The 25,697-nt window shown below is 38.8% G+C and overlaps 1 protein-coding gene across 3 annotated transcripts in view; it reads right to left on the bottom strand.

The window, feature by feature from the left end:
* Nucleotides 1–11,533, bottom strand: part of PHF6 (PHD finger protein 6) — a 56,076-nt gene extending 44,543 nt beyond the window's left edge. For all 3 annotated transcript variants that reach the window (XM_061138053.1, XM_061138054.1, XM_061138055.1), the window contains exons 1-3: nt 11,356–11,533; nt 7,267–7,450; nt 6,921–7,022 (exon numbers count right to left, since the gene is read on the bottom strand). In XM_061138053.1, the coding sequence (XP_060994036.1) occupies nt 6,921–7,022; nt 7,267–7,404 (240 nt within the window). In that variant the 5' untranslated portion in view covers nt 7,405–7,450; nt 11,356–11,533. The remainder of the gene's footprint in view (nt 1–6,920; nt 7,023–7,266; nt 7,451–11,355) is intronic.
* Between the last annotated feature and the right edge of the window lie 14,164 nt (nt 11,534–25,697).

The raw sequence follows: 25,697 nt of genomic DNA, 5'->3' as shown, positions 1-25,697 counted from the left end.
CTAATCCTTTATACAAAGTGCATCAACCCCTGTCCTAAGGAAATGATCCATAACTGAGTGCTGATCAAAAATCATTTGGGAACCTTTTTCAACCTACCCACCCTCCTTTCTGATTGCTGGTTAAGTATCCCTGATCTAAGGATTTAGTAGCACCATTAAGTCACTGGGCATTTTCTGCTTCTTTGTATGTAGTAAGCAGTGGTACCATTCTATACACTTTGGGTGCTTCATTTTACCCTTACTGAATGCCAAATAAGCCACATACTCTAAACAGCACTGGAGGTGATATATGTATAATTATGGCTGATTTGCGTTGTTGTATGGCAGAAACCAACACAACATTGTAAAGCAATTTTCTTCCAATTAAAAAATAAATTTTAAAAATAGCACTGGCATTTACTACTCTATACTTGTCAAAAGTACTTCCTCCTCCTTGAAACTCTTCCCTCTTTGAGTTCTACAGTATCATTTTCCCAAAGGAACACACTTCAAATGTCACTCTCTCTGAAGTCTTCTGATTTCTCAGGTAGAATTAATTATGGTCCTCTCTCCCAGATCTCCTGTGGCATTCTTTACATTCTAAGGCTAAAGTACATTTATTCATGATGGCATACAAAGTGTCTAGCACTGTGCTTGGTACAAAGTAGGTGCTCAATTAAGTATCTGATAAATGGACAGACAGATGATTTCTAGAGGCCTTGATGAATATAATGCCTAAGGAAAACAACAAAAATTTAACACCCCACTGGGAGAGTGACGGTTGAAGAAACATGGAAATGCCCTTGTCTGAGGCATACACAGCTCTTCACCATCCAGAACAAATAAGCAACCTGATCTTTCCCTCTAGATTTCTCCCATTCCTCTTCAAACAGCTAGAATTGCAAACAACACTAAAACACTGATTAGGCAAAACAGAAGAATTTTATGCCTATACTCTTATCTCCATGGTCAATTTACACCTAGCCCATTATTAAAGCTTCACACTATTGTCCTATTGAAGCCCTTCCCTCCTTCAAATTCAGCCAACAGTTAAGGAGTGCCCACTTACTAGAGTACAATTGAGCACAAATGAGATGTCAAGCACCGTGCTAAGTGTTTTCCAGGCATTCCCCAGCCCCTACCCCCTCTTAATCCTATGCTGGGCAAAAAGAAAGCAGTCTCTGCTCTCCCAGAGCTCACAACACAGTGGAGAAGAAAGGCTTGCCCACGTGTAACAAATACAATGCAGGGCGTTAAACCCTATGTCAGAGATGAAGGTTGAGTTGGACTCAAAAACCGAAGTTCTGAGAGGCAGCTAGGAGATGAATAACGTCAGTACATGCACAGCAGTGGGGGACAAGTGGAGGATATTCAGGAAACAGCTAGAATGAGATAGGGGACGAGATAAACAATGGAAATGATGGGTTAAGTTATGACTTCTGAAGGGTAGATATTCTATAGGCAGAAAGGAATCAGTAAAGGTTTAGAGTCAGGGAGTGAGTGATATTAGGTTATAAAGGTAGAGATCAAGTAATTACCAGCAGTATGCTGGAAGGATGGAAAGAGGAAGACTGGATATAGGGTCGCAATAAGAAAGAAGGCTGAGACATCACAGAAATAGAATCGATGTGAGTGATAACGGAAGAAGGAAGGTAAAGGATTCAGAAAGAGAATCGGGTTTCAGGGCAGGGAGATGATGAACAATGGAATAGACATGTTGAGTTTAAGATGCCTGCAGGACATCTAGGTATAGCAGACAAGTATGCTGCCACTATTGTATTTCATTTTCCACAATGTATATCACTTGTCTCCTGAAAAATCCTGCTTTGCCCTTCCCTTCCCTTCTTACCTGAGTTGAAATTCCTGTCTAATGTTTAAAGACACTGCAATCATCCCACCTTTCTCAATTCTAATCCATTATTGCCAGTCTCAATGGCCCATTATCGTATAGTTAACCTATTTCATGGACTCATACTTTTTTTCCCTTTTAAATCTTACCATCTCTGGGATGTAGTCTTAGCTGCCTAAATTGGCATGACTCCTCCCACACAAAATAAAAAGGAGTATCTATAAATTGTCATACTGCAGATTCACATACGCAGATCATATCTAGATTATGATCTCTCAAAACCAGATATCCTGTTTCTCTGGGGAGCCAAGCACTCAACTGGTAGTGAGTAAATAACAAAGTCAATATGTAGAATTGTTGAATTGGTCTTTTTATTTTCAGGGGCTGCTAAAAATATCTTGCAGGTAACAGAGACTCAGAATATTCTTAGATAGTATGTAGGTAGGATTTTTGTTCTAAAAACTAACAATGCTATTAACAGACTATATTAATAGCAGCCTGATAATGTCCTAAATTCAGTATTATTTCCACCTTTATTAGAAAACTATTAAGCTTTAATTTTAAAATGTGATTTTGGGTTAGGGAGCTTAAAAAACAGTCTAGTATAGCCTAGTGATTAAGAGTTCTGGCTTTGGAGTTAACTGGCCCTGGATTCAAATTCTAGCCCTGCCATTTACCAGCTATATGATCATAGGTTACTTCTCTGAGCCTCAGGTTCCTAATCTGTAAAGTGAGAATAAATACCTTCCTATCTCACAATATGACTGTGAGGATTAAAAAGGATCAGGTATTTAAAGTACTTAGGCAAGTCCCTAGCACATCTAAAGGTTCAATAAATGTTAGCTATTTCTGCTACTGAACAAGAAAACAGGAAAAATTTTCAGAGGATTTCTCAAGACATGAGAAAACTTTAGTTTAAAAAGGGGAAAGTTTAGGAATGATCTGAGGATAGTCATCAAGTATATGAAGGACTTTTCATTCTTAACACAAGAAAAAAAATACTTCCCTTAATGGAAAGAGACAGACCTAGAATAAATGATTCTAAATTAAATGAGATATTTGATTTATATAGAAGGACAAATTTCTCAATTGTGAAGAGTGTTATATAATACTGGTCTTGTTTCAGCTTGCTTGGGTAGAAATCACAATTTCTTAATATATTTAAACATAAAATAGACAAAAAATATCTGTCACATGGCTTGTAGGTAATCTTGCCTAAGGGGAAGGAAAGCGAACTAAATGGCTTCTTAACCCCTTTCAGTCTTAAAGAGTCCTTGATTCCATGGCTGATTCATGTCAATGTATGGCAAAAACGACTACAATATTGTAAAGTAATTAGCCTCCAACTAATAAAAATAATTGGGAAAAAAAAGAGTCCTTGATATATTTGACACAGGTACCAATTAAAACAGTTAATTATTCGATCTAGATATCTTTTTTTTTGAGAGGGTGGGGTGGATTTTAGTTCCCTAACCAGGGCTCAAACCTGGGCCCAGCAGTGAAAGTGAGTTCTGATCACTGGGCTGCCAGGGAATTCCCCCATAGATACTCTTAAGGATCTCACCACCTAGCTTCATTCATCAAGAGTCTGTTCTTCAATATTCCTCCCAAGTGTCTCCTTAAACAAAATGAAAACAGCAACAATAACTCATAATTTTACTTGGAAATTTGCATTTCTTGGCTAGATAGCTGGAGAACAAGAATAAATGGTACAGATGTTGTATCTCCACATATGGATTCAACAGGAACTAGAAACCATTCTGGAAAAAAAGTCTGTCTTAAATGCAAAAAGACTTTCAAATTATAAAAACCTTATATGCTGGCAAATGTCTTGATGTAAAAAGAGATAAACATGTTCATGCAGAATGGCTTTTCTCTCCAATTCTTGTGGCTGACATGATAATCTTGGAAAATGGACTATGGCAGCAAGAACACAGAAACTAGCCACCTGTACCCACTTCTTTTTTTGTGGCTTCCCATCCTCTCAAGACTCTGACGCACCTGACCACCTATATATTTACACCTTACATCCCAGCCTCTTCTCTTTATGGTTTGCTTTCGGGCAAGCACGAGATACAGACTTGAACCTGCCTTAAAAGCACCTATGGACCAGCACCCTTGCTTTTCATTATTTTCAGTGGGTATTGACCCACTTCTCACCTAGAAATCTAGATGAACAAGATCCAGGGCAAAGAGACTCACAAGATAAAACGCCTTAAAAAGTGAATTGTGCTTAGTTGCTCAGTTGTGTCCAACTCTTTGTGATCCCATGGACTGTAGTCCACCAAACTCCTCTGTCCATAGGAATTCTCCAATCAAGAATACTGGAGTGGGTTGCCATGCCTTCGTCCAGGGGATTCTGCCATATGGCAGGTGGATTCTTTACCATCTGAGCCACCAGGGAAGCCCAAAAAGTTAATTAGGAAAGCTGATTATCTAGTTTTCATACAGTTTACCTACTTACATGAAACTCTTCACTTTTTGTCTTTCTTTCTGATTTATACCCTTTTAATTGCTTAGATAAATCTACACAGGGAAAAGTAAAGAAGAAAACCAAAATCTGGAATTTTGGTTACTTGGTAATATTTCATGTAAAAATGATAGTGGAAGGGCCAAAACTAAGGGCTAAAAGGAGACTTAAAAATTATTTCAAAAAAATTAACATATAAATGCTACTCTAGTCCTAGGCCATATGTAAATTATTTAAATTCTGACATTTTAAGAGAAGGAAAGGGAGCAAAATTATATACCTGGCTCAAAAGTTCTCTCCTTCTGCCACTATTACTGAAGGCTGGATGCCCACAGCCTCAAAATTTTGGCTACAAAACACCTTTTCTAAGGAACTTCCCCGACAGTCCAGTGGCTAAGACTCCGCTATATCACTGCCAAGGGAGCGGGTTCAATCCCTGGTCGGGGAGTGTCAAAAAAGAAAAGAAAAAACCTTCCCTAAGGTAACTCTTTACATCTTTTATAGCACGTTTTAGTTATGCAACATCACTGGATAGCAAGCAGTGATACAGCATTATCCATTTATACTGCTGGTAAAAATACAAATAAGACAATGACTTGTCTAAAGTTACATAATGTATCGGTGGCTGCTATTAACAAAACAGGCCTCATGAATTCTCAACCCAGTAGGCTTTTCATTAGCCTACAACAATATTAGCAGGATCTTATTATTACTTATGAACAATAACTACAACAGGGCTGCATTTTTCAAGTCTTAACTATGTGCCATGCACCATGCTAAGTCCTGTAGAGTTTCTTTTTAATTCTCACAATATCCCTGGGAAGCAGGGACTATCGTTATCTCCTTTAGGCAGGTGAAGAAGACATGGCAGAGAGAAGTAAATAACTTGTGCAGGGTCACCCAGCTAGTCAGTAAGAGAGCTGGGATTCAAATCCCAGTCTGTTACTATAGCTTGTGGTCTTAACTTCTAGTACTATTCTACTTCCTAGATCAAGGAATAAGCTTAGTTATTTATAACTCACTAGGGCAAAAAAATTAACTCCCTACATCTTGCCATTAAAAATTAATCAAGACAATTTGTAACAGTGAAATTTGTACAAAGTTCTGATGCTTTCTGCACAAAGGGGAAATTTTACCTAATTTAAATAAATTAAATCTCCACTGAATTTAGCAATACTGATAGATGTATGTTACTGCTGCTTATAAAAATAGGCATCGCATTTGTTAGTAACACAGTAACATCAGGGACTAAAACTACTCCTGTTCTGACTAGAGCAGCCAGTGTAGAATAACAACAATGCTAACAAGTCAGGGTGTAGACACATTTTCCATGAATATTCATCATGCCAAGGAAAAAACAACGGGTGATAAGGGTTACAATACAACTAGTTTCAAGTAAATAGTATTCTTTCTTCATATCCAAACTGATTTTTAAGGACTCGGAAATAAAAACATCCTGCTCCGGTTCTCAAAACTCAGCAAGCACAGTAACATGAAGAAATCTCAAACCACCAAATGAAAAAAAGATTACATTTTTTTAAATGGAGCATTCTATTGTTATCTGTAGTTTGGGGGATGGGAAAGATAAACATTGTCATGGTTAAGGTCTCACTGCAACAACAACAAAAATGTCTGACCTCTGAATTCCCATTTCTGCCTATAGTGACTCTAGAGTTTAAGACTATCCTAAAAACAAATCTCAAATATTCTCTTTGAACTTCTTCATACTGCTTTTATTTTTAAACTATAGAAAACTGACTACTTTTCAAAATAGATTATTCCCGATATAAAAATGACAGCCGTCCTTCCCATCAGATTCTTTATGAAATGAGATTACTCAGTGTCTAAGGACATAGATATATGTTCTGCCAAACCCATCTTTAAAATAATGAAACACCTGATAGTGAAGCTACCGAAGGTACATTTACGGATTCAATAAAGAGCTCAGAAGAGAAAAATAACCAAATAAGAAATTGTTGCAATGTAAACTATAATGTATCAAATACCACGTGAGACAATACTACTTTTCCACCAGAACAATACAGTATCTTGCCAAACTGGTTACTTGGTAGTGAAGACAACTGCAGGAACATTACACTGGTGAAGTTTCAGAAAAACTGGAAAATTCACCAAAAGTTATCCAAAGTCATAAATACTGTGTTGTATAACTGAATCACAGTAAAATATGCTGTTCAGACACTGCTAACATTTTCTTGTCGAAAGGGTTCTGTCATCTTCATTTGTAATGATCACAATTACTTTATCATGTAAAGTAAAAACATTTCAGAATTTTAATTATGAAAATAAACTTGAATGATGACTTTAACATGAAACATTCAAATTAAGCAAACTGCTTGTTTCTAAGTCAACACAGCCCCCAAAAAGATTTTAATACTTTTTGGAAAAAAATATATAAATATACATATTGATTTACTCCTTTTTTGTTCATTGGCAGACAAGTTAAAACTAGCCTTGCAATTTGCTGATTTGGGGGAAAAATAAGACTGCAATTTAAAAAAAATTACACTCAGTTAATAAGGCAATACACTTTAAAATAAGCAATTTCCTCCTTAATGAGCTTAAAATAAGTTTTATTCTCAAGAGGCAGAAATAGCAACTTACCAGCTTCGTGCCTCTTTTAATTTCCTTTTGGACATCTTCAATAGAAAATCCACCAAGACTTTCATTATCAGAGTGCGATGACACCAATGCAGATGAAAAGAGCTATAAATTACATTTAAAAGAAATTAAGGTTCATATAAAAAGAAATTACAGTGAAACATAATTTACAGTGACTAAGATGCTAAATTTAAGAGGAAATATTAAAGTAAAAAATGACACAACATTAATGAGGAACCATTTCTTAGATGTTTAACTAGTTTTGTTGTTGTTTTGTTTGGTATTCAGGAATATTCATTGTTAAGATTCTCCTGGTTTCAGGTCTCTTGGTTGCTGCGAGCATACTTACCATGCACTTATGGTGTGCTGCCACCTTCTGGTTTTCAGATATTAGTAACTGTCCACATTCCTTGTCTCTATTTGACTTACAAAAGCCACATTTGCGCTGTCTTGTAGGCCCTTTTTTCTGTTCAACAGAGCTTGACATGATTTTTAAATTGCCTTTAGAATGCCACTTTATGCCTCAAGAAAAGCTACAGAGGATAAGAAGGGCAACAAAATGGTTAATTTATTTTAAAAATCAATTTACACATTCATGTAAATTGTTTAATATTTGACCTAGGTTTTAATATATATAACTAAAAATAGCTACTTAGTATAGACAAATTAACATTGAAACCTCTGTAATTTTAAAAAGTGTACTATCTATGCATAAAGATAAATTAATGAAGTAACTGGGAAAAATCAAACTGCTCTCAAATTAAGGGACATGTGAAATAATTAGAACTACTTCTGCATGGATAAAGAAAACATGAACAAGGTGTGAAATTAAAATAATCATCTACTGACATAATTAATGAAAACATTTTTCATGTATACTGGGGTGCCCCTTCAAAGAGACAAAGAATTATATATCTAAGAGCAGAGCAAAATCCACTGAGAACTACACAATATCCAGAGTGAACAGATTTCTTTAATTGCACAATTCTGTAAAGCTCACATATTTATAATACAACAAATGAGAAATTAATTTTACAGAACCACGACTTTGGAACACTTATTTTTAAAATTTGAGTTCTTTTCAAGTTTTAAAAAATCATTTATACATCTTTATTCGTTTTTGCTCTTGTATTCCTTTTGCAAGTAAAGGAAAACTTAAGTTTTACAGCAATCTATTAAAAAACATAGACTTTAAGAACCAATCATTTATAAAAACAACTATGTTATCTGACTCTGAGATTGACTCCAAAAGTCTGCTTATTAAAGTTCCAAACTGACAGGGGTGTTCTATATGCAGTAACTTTCATACTTAAATTAGTAATACTGTATATAAAGGATGGGAAATTTTTCTGAATGAGACTTCAGTTTAGTCAAAATTACAATTATAGGTAGTATAGTCAAACAAAAAAAGGGAAGAAAAGTTCTAACATGGAAGGTTTCAGATTTAGATCATCAGTCTCAACATGGATTCTTCAGAAGAACAAAAACAAATGTAAAATCAGTTATTTGAATTGTGCCGTTTTCCCAAATCAATAGGACTAAGCAGTTCAGGACCCAGGTTACCGTAACACACATTACAACCAATGAAATCTCCAATTTTTATCTTAAAACTTACTAAATTCTTTCCATTATTTCATATATTTGAACCTTTTCATAAAATGCTGAAAAGATGGACTCAGTAACACTACACGGGGGCTTTCTGAGGAGCACTTGTTCACCCACAGAACAGCAGCAGCTGGATGCCAGCAAGGTGGTAGCTGCAAACCATTCAGTGCTCCACAATACAAAAACACAAACACTTAAAACTGAACATAAAGTCACAAAGAAACAGGTCTTCTCATCCATTTATATCTAGGTTTTTCTGTGTAACGAAACTTCACAGGCCCTGACAGTCTCTGCATTGATGGGTTTAACAAACTCTTAATGCTATCAACAATTTTAAATACCTCCCTCTTTCAAATGGCATCGGATACTTTACAACAGTACTGTATTCACAGCACTGGCTATAAACTGTGAAACTGATTGAAAACAGGCAGCAAATACTTTTAGGATTAAAGAAAAAAAAAAGAACATAACAGAAACAAAAGAAACAAAAGGGGAAGTGTGTTTGCATTTGCTCAGGCAAATATGTGTTCAGTTGCTTTATCAAGAATATAGCTGCCAACATCTTTAGAATTAAATATGCAAAACACCAAAATTCATAAATAGCACCAGAATTTGCTACTTGAGTTCTAAATTAGCTTTCTTTACTACTGTGCAATGAACAGTAAACACTCTGAAAGCACTGTAATGTATTCAGCATTTTTTCCGGTCATCCTTGGCCAGTTGAAAGGATGGCACCACTACGAATCCAATCTATAGAGACATCTTAATGTGTAATTTCTGTACAACCCCAGCATAAGCTATAAAATCAGCTTAAGATAAATTCCTAGATTCGAAAATTACTCTTTATTCTTAAAATTAATTCTGAAAATGGTGTCCCCAAAATTCTACCCATATTGAATTCTACCTCTTTCCGTTTATAAACAGATAAATGTCTCATCCTAATTTTGAGAACCTACTTTACTAGATATCAAAGACCCCAAAATCTAAAAGAGAAAAAAAGGTACACTTTATTTTGCATTCCAAAATATTCTAGTGTATCTTTTCTATAATCAGTCTAAATAGAATTTGTTAAGTGAACAGAAACGCACACAAAAGTGCACCAAACCAATTAAAAACTTTCCCCAACGTGCAATGACTAAATGGATTTTTCCACTAAAATTCAAATAATGCATCTGTGCATATCTTGCTAATTTTTTTTACAACCTCCTTGTAAAACATGAAGTGGAGAACATCATGGAAACAATGACTCCTAGCAAAAAATGTCTTTATCATAAAAATATAGATTTCTATCTAATGCTGTCACATTTGTGGTTTCTACTTAAGGAGAAAAAGGGCATTCCAAGGACCAATATTAAGTTCATAATGATCCATACAATACATGGCATTTTAATTCTAGTCTAAAAGGCTTTTCCGGGCATGCAGAGATCAAACTTTGATGCTTTCGCCCAACAATGAAACCTTTTCCTTACAAGAAATACAGCATTATGAATAATGTTATGAAGCAGAAATAAATAGGCAAAGATACCAGCCTGAGAAACACTGTCTGAAAAACAGAAAAGCCTGATTAGTTAGGCTGAAGCAATCAGTGCATTTCTAATTTTCCAAGATGCTGTAAAGCACCAAGGTGGCAAACCTGAAACATCAAGGAGAGCCTTCAAGAACCAACTCGAGAGCTCATTCAATGTCTGGTATCTGAAAGACCATTTTCATAGAAAAACAAAACAAAAACTGCAGTTCCGGAAGATCGAACAATTCCACACGCAAGCAAGTTGAAATATACAGATCAAAATATATATAAACATGACCCAAGAAGCAGTATTTCTATCAGTTACACTGGAGAGAAATTAACGAGTAAGAGACGAACCGGAAGGGCACCTGAATTTGGTTGCACGATATTATTACATGCTTCGCACTGTTTTTGCGGTTATTCAAAAGGAAACTGAAGGAATTTTCCAGTTGTTTCAAACCCAAGGGTAGAGAAAGAATTTGAACTGTATGAAGAAGACCTGATATTACGTAGGAAGCCGATGAAAAGAAAAGGCATTTCAAAAATAAAGGATTTTTCAACTTCCACGCAGAATATTGAAACGAAGAAATTTCAAAAGAATGCCGAGCTGCTCGTCCATATAATAAAGGATGGTACACAGAACGTACTGGATCCTCTCCGTTATTTATTCCTCAATACACACTAGACTCCAAGATCTCCCTCTAATCAAGCGCTAGATAAACTCGCAAAACTATCTTCCACTAAAACACTTTAGCGGGTTCCTTTCGGTCGTGAAGTCAGGGTCCCCTAATTGTCCTTTTCCAATCCTCCTGGATCCAGGAAAAGACCACCCTACCACTTTCTTGAACCCTCCTCCCCCCAGGAGTTCGCCCTCTAACAGTCTTCGTTTCGTATCTCAGTTTCACCCCCAATTCCCCCCACCCCAGAGTTTTTCCTCATTCCGAAAAGCTAACCTTCTTGTCATCCTAACAATTCTTCCTCTCACTCTTCCCAGACTGGGAGTCCCCCTCCTCCCCAAATATGTCCTAAGCGATGGAAAAGACTAAAAATTCCCTGTATTTTGTCCTCCTTAAATGTTGCGCCCCCTCCCCCGAAGTCTCGGCTTAAGCCTAACGTCTCCCTCCGCTCCTCCGAAGCACTTTTCTCAGCAGCCTCTTCGCCAAGCGCCTTCAATGAGTGGCGCTTCTGGGGTCCCTGACAATAAAGCGAGACCACCAAGAGTCCCCCTTAACAACGGGCAGGGGCGGCGGCCTGGCCACCGCCATCCTCCTTGTCTTTCCCCGCTGGGCAGAGAATGGGGGGCCCCAGGGTACCGTGGGGACTCACCGGCGGGGCCCAGAGGCGAAGGGAAGGGGAGAAGCGCCAGTAAGGGGAAAGAGAAAGAAGTCGATCTCGGTTCTCCGGCAGCGCCTGAGAGCGGGGCTCTGTCGCCGGAGGTTGTTTCCTTTCATTCGAGGAGAGACGGGCTCGCGGAGCGCCCTTACGTCGCCCCCCTCGCACGCAACGACACACTCGGCGTTAATACGTCTCGAGCGCGCCGCGGGCCCTGATTGGCTGCAGAGGGGACAGCTGAAGCCGCCCAGCCAGGACGCATGTGTAGAAGCCACCCCCAGGATGGATCCGGGCAGCAGGCCCCACCTCCTGCTCGCGCGCGTACCTTCTATTCTCCGGTCCACCGCTCAGCCAAGTGTTTGGGGGCAGGATCCTAGGAGATGGAGAAAGAGATTCAAAGATATCGCTGTGGGTTGGGCGGAGAAGGGACTGGGCTGGGACTAGAAACCGTTGGCCAGGGGCCCTGGGTAACCAGTTTTCAACAGTGATTCAAGTGGGTAGGCCTTATCCCTTGCACTTGTTCGCTGAGGCCTTTTCACATCCATTATTTCATTGTACTCTCGTGGCATCTCTTTTAGGTCCTCCATTCTCTCGTTTTACTGCCAGGAAAAACTGAGAAGCTGGTAGTGGAGTCATTCTGCCTGGATTTCAGTCTGTGGGCGAATCATGTTTCACCTCTGTGCCTTAAATCTGTGTGTATCTTTAAAATGGGGATCAAAATAGTAGCTCACGGGTTTATTGTGAGGTAGAAATGAAATAATGCCAGTAAGCCGTGTATTAGCGTCCCTGACGTATACCAGGCCCTGTATAAGTTCTGAGATTTTCACACTCAGAAAAGATAAGTGATTTTCTTCATAATTCGCCCAGGTGAACCCGACACCTAAACTGAGCACTTTCCTCTTTAATGTATGATGCCAGACTGCGTGGGTTTGAATCTCAGCTCCCCCCACTTCTAGTTCAATGACCTTGAGCACGTTGGATTACCTATGTTCCCTCAGTTTCGAGACATCGAAAATGGAGATCACAGTGGTATCCATCTTATAGGGTTGTTAAGAGAAATGGATTGATATATGTAAATCACATAGAATAGTGCTTGCGCACATAGTATGCCATAGGGTCAGCTTTTGTTATTTTTCTCCTGGGCTCACAGACTGCTAACTAGTGGTTTAAAAGAACAACAACAACAACAAAAAGCCCTAATAAACCGATGAAAATTTAAAGATGTCCTTCAAGTAGCTCTTTTTCCCGTCTTAAAAAAAAAAGAGGGGGGAGCAGTGGATTTCCATTGTTTTGATCTGCTACCGTTTCAATGCTGTTTCACCTTTCCCCACCCCCCCACCCCTGACCTCAATGGCAGCGTTAAATTGTAATCCTCAAGAAAACAGTAACCGCGTTTGATGTAATATTGTATCCCGTTTGAAAGTGTTAGTCGCGCAGTCCTGTCCGACTCTTTGGGATCACATGGACTTACGCCTGTCAGGCTCCTCTGTCCTTGGGATTTTACAGGCAAGAACACGGGAGTGGGTTGCCATTTTCTTCTCCAGGGGATCTTCCTGACCCAGGAATCGAACCCGTTTTTCCTGCGTTGCAGACGGATTCTTTACCCGCTGAACATGTACCCAATAAGGGTGGACAAAGCAGGACCCTTTGTCCTTTCATCCAGGCCCTGTACCCTTGAAAGGGAGAGACTAGAGATTTACATAAGATCCAGAACGTGTATTCCAAATATTTACAGTGTGTTTGAAAACAGGTCCCAGCCCCGCCCCCCCCCCCAACCCCTAGCATCATTTTCCACCAACTTCACACACTTACTGATGTGAGGATGAGACTGATGATTGTGTAAGTGTCAAAATGTAGTGCCTGTGCAGTATGCCATCATTTTAGATTTCCTCACAGATCCCTGTATTTTGCTCTCTTTTATTCATTCTCTCATCCATGCATTCCTTCTAACACAATTTGGTTGAGTAAACATCTGCACAGCTACTAAGTTCCAAACACAAGAAGAGACATAGATCAACTCAGTCCCTGACCTTGAACTCATGGTCTAAAAAGGGAGACAGACAAGCAAACAAAAACATGATGTGAAATATGCTATGTTAGGTGTGTGCCTCCTACAGACATCCTCTATTATGTACAAAGTATTATGCTAAGGTACAACTTGCAACTGTGAATAAGACACAGTCTTTGCCCTCAACTCTTAACAGTGTAACAAGGTTAAGATGAGTAGCTGCGATAGGGGATAGACTATAGCAAGTGCCTTTACAGTGGAAAGGAAGTGCAGGGAGAGTTGAGGAGAAGAAGAGATCAGTGACCCCAGTTAGTTTCAGGTCCCAGGTCTGGTAACTAGTTCCAGTTAGCCTGACTGATAGATGCACCCTGTTATTTCAAGGGCTACAGAAAGGAGTAAGATGGTGATAACTTGCTCTTGACAATGCCTGAGGATGGAACATTGGATCTCTTAATCTCTTACTGATTCACCAGCTCACTCCCACCCAATACTCTTTTCCTTTCACTTTTTCTTCAGGCTCTAGGTCTGGTTTTTTGTACCTGATTCTCAGTAAAGTCTTTAACTTCCTGACTTATTTAGTGTAGGGCCATCTGAGCTATGCTACTTTATCTTGTACACCCATCCTCTCCGGCTTCCTTCAAGAGGCAGAGAGAGAATCGTCCTTCCTGCTTTTTAAAGTTAAAGCTGTAGTTTTAATCACATTGTTTCTGTACTCTGGAGGAACTGATTCCCTACTTATTTTCTGCTTCAGCAGCATCAATTGCCCTGCTCTCATTTACCTTCACTGTCAGACTCTACCTTCACTGGTAGACTGTGTTATTTCCCTCAAATTGCTCTCCAATCACTCATTCAGCAGGCATTTGCAGATATTTTCTGTATGCCAGGTATTATGCCAGACATTGCATGTTTGAAAAGGAATAAGACACAGCTCCTGCCTTCAAGGAATTCTCAGTCTAATGAGGACAGAATTTCTTTCTGTCTGTAGGTGAAATGCTACAATAGAATTACATACCTCCAAGATTTATGGACTCTGTCCAGTGGAGCAGGAAATACATCCCTGCAGAGGAAATGTTTTGAGTTGAGTCTTGAAAGACAGGTCCTGGTCTAGAAAAATCTGGATCCCATCTTCATGACTCTTCTGTCTTCATTCTTTACATCTTTGTTACATCTGACTCTTTAGGCCATTTACTTGTTCTGAAACTTTCACCTTCCTTGTCTTGTAACATGGACTTTGACTCTGGCTTTCTGGCTGTTATTTCAGTCTCTTTTGTAGGTTTCCATTCTTCTCTTTTTAAATGCAGGCTTCTCCTTAGGCAGAATCCTATACCCTCCCCTGGTCTACTGTTCTATAAGCCCATGTGCGTGCTTAGTCGCTTCAGTCGTGTGCAACTCTTTGCAACCCTGTGGACTGTAGCCCGACAGGCTTCTCTGTCCATGGGATTCTCCAGGCAGGAATACTGGAGTGGGTTGCCATTTCCTTCTCCAGGGGCTCTTCCCAACCCAGGGATTGAACCTGCATCTTTTATGTCTCCTGTACTGGCAGGCAGGTTCTTTACCACTAGCGCCACCTGGGTTGAACCCAGGTCTCCCACATTGCAGGCAGATTCTTTACCAGCTGAGCCACAAGGGAAGCCCAAGAATACTGGAGTGGGTAGCCTATCCCTTCTCCAGTGAATCTTCCCGACCCAGGAATTGAACTCGGGTCTCGTGCATTGCAGGCAGATTCTTTACCATCTGAGCTATCAGAGAAGCCCTCTATCAGCCCAGCCAGTCTTAAACTTTGGAGGTGAGAATTACCTGAAGAATTTGTTAAAAATGCAGAGTTTTTGGCACCCCTCCTCTGAAGATTCTGAAGGTTTGAGTCCAGGAATCTGTGTTCTTAAACTGGCCAGATAATCTGATGTGAATATGCTGGGGATCACATATTAAGAAACTTGCCTGCATTCTTTTTGTGTAGAACAGATACAATCTCTTGACTTTCACTCCTCTGTAAACAACCACTTAGCAACTGCGCTTGCTCTGCTTAGATCAGCCCTGTCCTTGAGCTTAAATCACTAAGTCCAGTACAAGCAAATTCATCCTCTCCAGCAACTACAAAGTACTTTTTCTTCCATCTTCAGTGTTTTTGTGTAAGATACCACTAGCATTTCTGCTCCTGCCTAAACCAAAGGCTAAATTCACCTAGTGCCGTGACCTCCCTTCTAGCCGTAATCAACACCGGTGGATTATGCATTCATTCATTCATTACCTATTGATTACCTACTACATTGTTAGATAAATATGGACATGGTCCATTTGGGTCGAGTGGGGGAGACAGCCAGTAATCAGTTAATCACATAAACTAATGTAAAATTATAATTATGACAAATTTTGCACAACTTGTTCAAAAAGAAGCCAATGTCCCTTATATGAAACTGAAGTCTATTTGCATTTCGTATGTTGGATACATAATTTTTTATTCTTTATTTTTTAAAGTCGATGGATTAAGCATTTTAAATGTTTCTGTGAAAAAAATGCAATGCTATGTATTTGTGTGAGATGCTGCATAAGAGTCAGAAGACCTGAGTTTGAATTGCTGGCCTGCCGCTAACTAGCAGAATTACCTCAAGTTATTCATTTGGCTTTGTTTACACATCAGTCAGGTGAGATTACTGTTACTTGAAAAATTGATTGCAGGTTACTTGCAAGGACAGATAATGAGGTACATGAATGTTCTTGCCCAATAAATATGAAGGACGATTTTGTATCCCTTAACTGCCGTATCATCTGCTTGATCTACCTGCTAGCGGAGGCTCCCAGCATTTGGCCACTATACTCTTCTACTTAGTTTTTGTTGGTGTTGTTGTTTCAACTTCCACTTAGTGTGTTGATGAGCCTTTCTAATATTGTTAACTCTCTCCAGCCTATGGAGCTATTCTGGTACCTAAGTGAGGAGGAGGGGTGCCTTGAGGGAATTTGTATAGATCTCTTTCCCTAGTTTAGCAATTTGAAGCTGAGTGTGGAGAATGGGCAAGGGAAAAGAGAGTAGAAAAATGGAGAATGGGAAAGAGACTGTAATGAAGGACGGGAAGAAGTGAAATTGGAATGGGATGACATCATTTCAAGAGTTTGTTAATAATATAGCAGCCCACAAAACAAAACAAAACAAATAATAATAATAATACAGCAGCCCAAGTCCCTACCCCAATAATTCTGGCATAGGTATGAAACGAGGTCCAACAACTGTATTTTTAGCAAGCTCCCCAGGTAAAAAACTGTGATAGATATAAAAGTTTGACAATGACTGACCTATAGCCATCAAGCTGAAAGCAAGGGAAAAAAAAATCACTTGGGCAATTCATCAGTTTCACCTGACCGCCCAAGAGATTTCATTCTGATAAATATCATTCTTAGACATAGATGTTAGTGAGGACACGTGCTTATAACTGGCTTTGCCATTGGGTCCCAGGTGATCTTGAACATCGTTGGTTCTCTGGCCCTATTTTGGCTATTGGCTAAATAGCATGATCAGACAAGTCTACACTAATCTCATGTAATAATGTTTTAAAACAAGAAGAATTGTATATGAATAAGATTTGTGGGGAGCTAATATTCACAATGAGATATAGTCTGAGCCCGGAGACAAAAACCAAATGGTCTGGACAAAAATTCTGGTTTGAGGTTAACTTTTCAGGGCCTTAGTTTCCTCATCTGTACACTGAAGATGATGGAAGTGCCTGTCTCAAGGATTTTTCTTTAGGATGGCTGGAGATAATCCACATATAGCAGCTGGCACAGTTGCTGGCCCACAGAGCTCAATAAGCATTAGAGCTAGCTTTATGGGCAGCAGTATGGAGTGTTCCACTTAAAGAGCAGCTGTAGTTGTCTTCAGTTTTTCTGATAAGTGGAATGGAGAGACAAAAGGCTTTTGTTTCTTTCTTTCTGCTGTATTTGCTTCCTACGACTCCTTTGACAGCTTTCTTGGACTTGCTGGGACCTAGCAGCCTTCAAACTCTGTTTCAGTTGTCAGCCCTTAGCTTCCCGAAGCTTTAATTACCCTTCCACTGGGCAAAGCTCCCATCCCCTGTTTCCACAGCATCCTGGCCAGACCTTGATCTCGTCATTTTCCACCTTGTATTGGAGTTATTCGTACTTCTGTCTCTCCCACTAGACAGTGAGCTCTTTGGGAGAACAGGCCATGTCCTATTCATTTTTCTACCCTTTGCACCTAGCACAGTGCTTGCCCCATAAATGTTTGCTGAACTTTCTCAGAGGAACATGCTAGGGAGCCAATGGTTACTACTTTTGAAAGACTTTTTCCTGTCTGAGACTGCTGTCTTTATTATTTTATTTATTTATTTGGCTGCACTGGGTCTTAGTTGGGGCATGCAGATCTTTAGTTGTGACACGTGGGATCTAGCTCCCCGACCAGGGATTGAACCCAGGCCCCCTGCATTGGGAGTGCAGTCTTAGCCGCTGGACCACCAGAGAAGTCTCTGAGACTGCTATCTTGTACTCTGGGCCTTGGCTCCTACACCTTTCTGTTGTGCTGAGAATCATTCAATGCAATTTAGCAATTAATTATATACTGTATACACTATGCTATTTTAATTGCTTCATATGTTAATCTACCGCTTATTTCCTCTTCCCTCAGGCATTAAGAGAAGACAGGGCTATAAATGGGAAGTGGATAATCTAGCTGGAAGCCACACCCAGTTGTCAGTCAAGTCTGCTTATTGAATGCCCAGGATATCCTGGATGATACTATCAATCACCAGAGGTGAGTGCAAATGAAAAAGTATCATAATTTACCACAAGTGCCTAGAACACTTAGGCACTCAGTATTTGTTAAATGAATGAGCAATTTTGTGAAAAACAGTAGTGTAGTTGATTAGACTAGAAATCAGGAGCCCTGGCTTCCAATCAGATTTCTGTCACTTCATCTTGAACTTGAAAAGTCACTACATCTTCCTGGGACACCTTTTCTTGTTCTAAAAAATATGAAATCAGACTAGATTATCTTTAACATCTCTTCTAGTTTTAATATGCAGTTCTTCTGCCCAATAGTTAGGCTCCTCAAGGGTAAACCTGGTAGATATTACCTCTTACCTTCTCCATAGCACCTAGCACACTGGTGAGCACACAGGAGGACTTGAGAAATACTCAAAGTCAGAAACTTCACCAAGATATTTTTTTTACCAAGATATTTTTTTTTGAAAGCACAACCGATGGACTCCAAGTATGCCATGAAACATGCCTCATCTCTAAAAATGGGACCTAAAAAATGTAGGAGAAAACCTGGAAACCTGAATTATTGCATTGCAAAATCAATAAAATATTTATGATTTGAAATCCTAATTTAGGCTCCAGTTGACAATCAAGTGATTTCCTTTCCTTAATCCAAGTGAAAACTTGAGTGCATGTGGGGTACAATTACAGCTTGATCTTAGACTCTGTTCTCTCTCTTACTTGGTAATCATCCACCCCCACCACTTTATTTACCACCCACTGGGATTGACAGCACACTCATTTAGCTCTCTAGCCAAAACATCTCTCCTCTGAATTCTAGGGCCATATATCCAACTGCCTATTTGAAATTTCTTAGTTACCTCAAAAGCATCTCAGACTCAGTATGTCTGACACAGAACTCGTTATCTTCTCCATATAACCTTGGTACTGGTCCACTGTTTGCTAACTCACTGACTGGTACCACTGTCCACCGGTTCTGCAGGCTAGAGATCAAGAAGTCATCCTTGACACCTCCCTCTATTTCACTCCTCACACTCATCTCTAGTCTATCAATAATCATGGTAATTTTGACTCCTAATGATCTCTAAAATCAGCCTACTATTTGTTATCTCGACTGCCTCTACCATTTCCAACCTGGACCACTCCACCAGTTTACTGACTTGGCTATCTGATTTAATTTTCTCTTCTAATCTATCTCCAACACTCCTGCAAGTGTCATTAATTCATTTATTCACCAAAAAATATTTATTAAAAAAAAAAAAGAAAAAAATATTTATTGAGTACCTACAAATGATGTGCCAAGCACTCAGGATATAGCAGTGTAGAAAACAAGCAAAAATCCCTGTTTTCATGGAGTTTGCATTTTAGTAAAAGAGACACACACTAAAAATAATATCTAGGGACTTCCCTGGCAGTCCAGTGGTTGAGACTTCCTCTTCCAGTGCAGGGGTTACAGGTTCAATCCCTGGTCAGGGAGCTAAGATATAAACAGAAATAACATTGTAACAATTCAATAAAAGATTTTAAAAAATAAAAATAATATGGAGAATACATAGTATGGGGAATTTACTTCCAGCATGATGAATTAAGAAAGTTAACAAGTCTTCTCCGCCCAAAGCAACTATGAAGCTTTACAAAACTATCAAAAACAGCCCTTTCAGTGCTCTGGAAAGCTGCCAAACACATAACACGGTGACCAATTATCCTGATCTTCTTGGTTCTGTCCCAGTTTCAGCACTGAAAGTCCTGCATCCCAGGAAACTCTTCTCCAGTATGCAAAATCAGTTTTCAGCAATGGCTGCTCAGGTTTGAGGGAAAGGTACCAAACTCATACTATGGCTCCAAATACAGGGGCTGAAAGCAATGCTATTTTCAGTGTCCAATGAATATGGTATCAATTATCTACCCCTAGTCACTGTTGCTGTTTTTAATCCTGACCACTGATGTTAACAACCATGATTCACTGTTCATAATATCCCATTATTCATTGTTGTATCAGAGAGATGTAACTTTACATTTGCAACTTATATACATTGTAGTCATGGTTTGTAATATTCTCTTTGAATTTGCCTGTGGATTAACTGTTGTGATTTGTATGGAGATAGTGGTACTGTAATTTTTTTTTTAATTTTTTATTTTGTATTGGGGTATAGCCAGTGTTGTGATAGTCTCAAGTGAACAGTGAAGGGACTCAGCCATACATATACATTTATCCATTCTCCCCACAATGGGCTTTCCTCATAGCTCAGTTGGTAAAAAAATCCACCTGCAATGCTGGAGACCCCAGTTTGATTCCTGGGTCAGGAAGATCTGCTGGAGAAGGGATAGGCTATCCACTCCAGTATTCTTGGGCTTCCCTTGTGGCTCAGCTGGTAAAGAATCTGCCTGCAATGCGGGAGACCTGGGTTCAGTCCCTGGGTTAGGAAGATCCTCTGGAGAAAGGAAAGGCTACCCACTCCAGTATTCTGGCCTGGAGAAAGTCACAGAAATGGACATGACTGAGCGACTTTCACTCACTATTCTCCCTCAAACTCCCCTCCCATCCAGGCTGCCATGTAACATTGAGCAGAGTTCTATATGCTATTCAGTAGGTCCTTTAAAATAGCAGTGTAGTGGTACTTTAATTTTAAACTTTATGAACATTGTGTTCCAAGTGTTCAGATAAAGAAAATGAGAACAATTACAATACCAACTGTAGCTTGACCCAGAAATTGCCGAAAAGGAAAACTAAATAAATGACTATATTATTTTGATGACAGATGGAAGGACACATACAAATGGATTAGGGAGGTAAACAATGAAAACAACATACTGGATAATAAACTGAAAAGAATTTGGAACTGAGCATGGCAGAGAAGGAAATGTGTAAGCACATATGGAGATTGAATCTCACAGGTGAAGGGTAAGACAGACAAGTGCTTATAGATCAGTCAAAGGACACTAATGTTTGGTTGAAATTGGTGGCCGCTAATTTACCCTAGGCATATCATAACAAGTGTATGTTAGTCTATCATTCCTATCATTGCTCTTTGAATAAAGTTACATTTCCTGATTCTAAGACAGCAACTAAAATGTCCTGTGGGTGAACAAAAGGGGAAATTTTGGTATAAGATGTTTGGCTCCTAGCAGTCTGGAGTTTATTTTACCGAGGATCTTACCAAGGATCATGCTTTGTACAGTAAATCAAATGATGTATCAAATCATGGCAACTGAAAAATGTTCCTCCTAGCTTTTAGGTACTTTGATTTGAAAAGGAGGATTTCAAATCATCTTCTTGACTTCTTTGAAGATCATAATGAAGCTTCAAAAAATAATAAAAATAAAAGATTGTTGATATCTATCTTTGATCATTGTTCTGCATATTCAGTAGACAGTGCCAATGTAAATTTTGGAAAGCAGATGGTTTTAGAACTAAAAATAAAATGTCACCCAGTAAAAGGCAGTCAAGTTAAACAGTGCTTCCTCAATTTCTTATGAGAATTCTAACTTATTTGGAATCCAATTTTGATTTCACAATTTCAAATTTCCTCTGTACTTTTTTTACCCTGAGAACAAGGGTTAACTTATGAGTAAAAAATTATAGACATTTTAGGCATGGATAAGCCCATACAATGAATTTATAGATGCAAAAGACCTGATTGGCAAACAGCTAGTCTAACAAAAGTAGCTTGAAGATACAAAGTGAATGAATGTACATTTTTGGAGAGTTGGAAAATAATTCCTGCAAGTCTAGCAACCTGTTTCCACTTAGTAAAATCTGTGTATTCTGTGCTCAACACTTTTGTTGAGATTATTTTAGCTCTTACAGTTAAGTCTTTGATCAATTTTTGGTTAATTTTTGCATATGATGAGAGGTAGGGTTCTAACTTGATTCTTTTGCATGTGGATATCCTGTTGTCCCAACACCATTTGTTGAAAATGCCATTCTTTCTGCATTGAATGGTCTTGGCACCCTTGTTGGAAATCAATTGACCATAAATGTGAGAGTTTATTTCTGGACTCTCAATGCTCTTCCATTGATCAATATGTTTATTCTTTTGTTATTCTCACTGTCTTCATTATTAGAGATTTGCAGAAAGTTTTGAAATTAGGAAATGTGAATCCTCCAACTTTGTTCTTCTTTTGCAAGGTTATTTTGGCTATTCTGGGTCCTTTGAATTTACAGTTGAATTTTAGGATCAGCTTATCAAATTCTGCAACAAAACCAGCTGTGTTCTTAATATAAGATTGTGTTGAATCTGTAAATCAATTTGGGAGGTATTTCTATCTTTGCAATATTAAGTCTTCTGATCTATGAGCATGGGGCCATTTTTAATATTTTAGGTTTTTTCATTTCTTTTTTTAATCCAATTTATTTTATTTACCATTTTTTAAATTTTAATTGGAGGCTAATTACTTTACAATATTGTGGTCATTTTTGCCATACATTCACATGAATCAGCCATGGGTGTACATGTGTTCCCCATCCTGACCCTCCCTCCCAACTCACTCCCCATCCCACCTTTCAGGGTCATCCCAGTGCACCAGCCCTGAGCACCCTGTCTCGTGCATCGAACCACAGTTTTCAGTGTACAAGTCAGCACATTTTTTGTTAAATTTTTTCCTAGGTATTTTATTCTTTTTGATGCCATTGTGAATGGAATCATTTTATTTTTTTAATTTAAGTACAGTTGATTTACAGAGTTGTGTTAATTTCAGCTGTACAGCAAAGTGGTTCCATTATGCATATATATGCATTCTTTTTTATATTATTTTCCATTATGGTTTATCACAGGATATTGAATATAGTTCCCTTGCTATACAGTAGGACCTTGTTTTTATCCATTCTATATATAATACTTTGCATCTTATGGAATTGTTTTCTTAATTTCACTTTCTATTTGATCATTGCTAGTATGTAGAAATACATGTGATTTTTGTATCTTGGATCTGTGTCCATGACTTTGCTGAACTCATTTATTATTTCTAGTAGGTTTTTAATGTGTTTGTTAGAATATGCTATATATAAGATCAGTTCAGTTCAGTTCATTTCAGTCACTCAGTTGTGTCCAACTGTTTGTGACCCCATGAACTGCAGCACACCAGGCCTCCCTGTCCATCACCAACTCCCAGAATTTACTCAAACTCATGTCCATTGAGTAGGTGATGCCATCCACCCATCTCATCCTCTGTCGTCCCTTTTTCCTCCCACCTTCAATCTTTCCCAGTATCAGGGTCTTTTAAAATGAGGGAGTTCTTCGCATCAGGTGGTCAAAATATTGGAGTTTCAGTTTCAACATCAGTCGTTCCAATGGATATTCAGGACTGATTTCCTTTAGTATGGACTGGTTGGATCTCCTTGCAGTCCAAGAGACTCTCAAGAGTCTTCTCCAACACTACAGTTCAAAAGCATCAATTCTTCAGCACTCAGCTTTCTTTATAGTCCAACTCTCACATCCATACATGACTTCTGGAAAAACCATAGCTTTGACTAGACTGACCTTTGATGGCAAAGTAATGTCTCTGCTTTTTAATATGCTGTCTTGGTTGGTCATAACTTTCCTTCCAAGGAGCAAGCATTTTTTAATTTCATGGCTGCAGTCACCATCTGCAATGATTTTGGAGCCCAAAAAAATAAAATCTGCCACTGTTTCCACTGTTTCTCCATCTATTTGCCATGAAGTGATGTGACCAGATGCCATGATCTTAGTTTTCTGAATGTTGAGCTTTAAGCCAACTTTTTCACTCTCCTCTTTCACTTTCATTAAGAGGCTCTTTAGTTCTTCCCTTAAATCTATTTCTCATTTCCACTGTATAGTCATAAGGGATTTGATTTAGGTCATACCTGAATGGTCTAGTGGTTTTCCCTACTTTCTTCAATTTAACCCTGAATTTGGCAATAAGGAGTTCATGATCTGAGCCACAGTCAGCTCCCAGTCTTGTTTTTGCTGACTGTATAAAGCTTCTGCATGTTTGGCTGCAAAGAATATAATCAATCTGATTTTGGTATTGACCATCTGGTGATGTCCATGTGTAGAGTCTCCTCTTGTGTTGTTGGAATAGGGTGTTTGTTATTACCAGTGCGTTCTCTTGACAAAACTCTATTAGCCTTCACCCTGCTTCATTCTGTACTCCAAGGTCAAATTTGCCTGTTACTCCAGGTGTTTCTTGACTTCCTACTTTTGCATTCCAGTCCCCTATAATGAAAAGGACATCTTTGGGTGTTAGTTCTAGAAGGTCTTGTAGGTCTTCATAGAACTGTTCAACTTCAGCTTCTTCAGCATTACTGGTCGGGGCAGAGACTTGGATTGCTGCGATATTGAATGGTTTGACTTGGAAACGAACAGAGATCATTCTGTGATTTTAGAGATTGCATCCAACTACTGCATTTCAGACCCTTCTGTTGACTATGATGGCTACCCCACTTCTTCTAAGGGATTCCTGCCCACAGTAGTAGATATAATGGTCATCTGAGTTAAATTCACCCATTCCAGTCCATTTTAGTTCGCTGAATCCTAATATGTCAATGTTCACTCTTGCCATCTCCTGTTTGACCACTTCCATTTTGCCTTGATTCAGGGACCTAACTTTCCAGGTTCCTATGCAATATTGCTCTTTACAGCATCGGACCTTGCTTCCATCACCAATCACATCCACAACTGGGTGTTGTTTTGGCTGTGGCTCCATCCCTTCATTCTTTCTGGAGTTACTTCTCCAGTGATCTCCAGTAGCATATTGGGCACCTACTGACCTGGGGAGTTCATCTTTCAGTGTCCTATCTTTTTGCCTTTTCATACTGTTCATGGGGTTCTCAAGGCAAGAATACTGAAGTGGTTTGCCATTCCCTTCATAAGATCAAATTATCTGCAGAGATAATTTTGTTTACGTTTTCATTTCCTATCTGGAGGCCTAGTTTCCTTGCTAAAGCCCTGGTTAGAATCACCAGTACAATATTGAATAGAAGAGATGTTGTTTATGGATGAAAACTTGCAACTTGTAGGTAAATAAAACCTAGAAATCTAATACACAGTATAGTGAATATGGACAACAATATTGTATTATGATCATCAAACTTGCAAAGAGACTAGATCTTAATTATTCCCACCACAAAAAAAGAAATGATAATTATGTGATGTAATAGAGGTGCTAACTATCCCTACAATGACAATCATATTACTATGTATATATGTATAGCGCAGTGTTATATATCAAATATATTTCTTTTTAAAAAATATTTATTTATTTAGCTTAGTTGTGGCACATAGTATCCAATTCCTTGACCAGGGATCCATCCTGGGCCCCCTGCATTGGGAGTGTAGAGTCTTAGCCACTGGACCACGAGTGGAGTCCCTACGGCAAATATATTTCAATAAAAATTGTTGAAACATGTGGTTGACTACTACTGACTTGAGCAGACATCCATGTTTCATTCCTGATCTTAGGGAAAAACTTTTAATCTTTCATCATGAAGTATGATGTTAGTTGTGGGTTTTTCAAAGATATTCTTCATTAGGTCGAGAAAGTTTCCTTCAATTCTTAGTTTATTGACCCCTTTTATCATTAAGGGATGGCAAATTTCATCAAATACTTTTTCGGCATCTATTGAGATGATTATGTTACC

Source organism: Dama dama, chromosome X (genome assembly GCF_033118175.1).
Source record: "Dama dama isolate Ldn47 chromosome X, ASM3311817v1, whole genome shotgun sequence".
Classification (NCBI taxonomy): domain Eukaryota; kingdom Metazoa; phylum Chordata; class Mammalia; order Artiodactyla; family Cervidae; genus Dama; species Dama dama.
The sequence above is the reverse complement of the archived record's forward strand: the minus strand, read 5'-3'. Positions and strand labels throughout refer to the sequence as shown.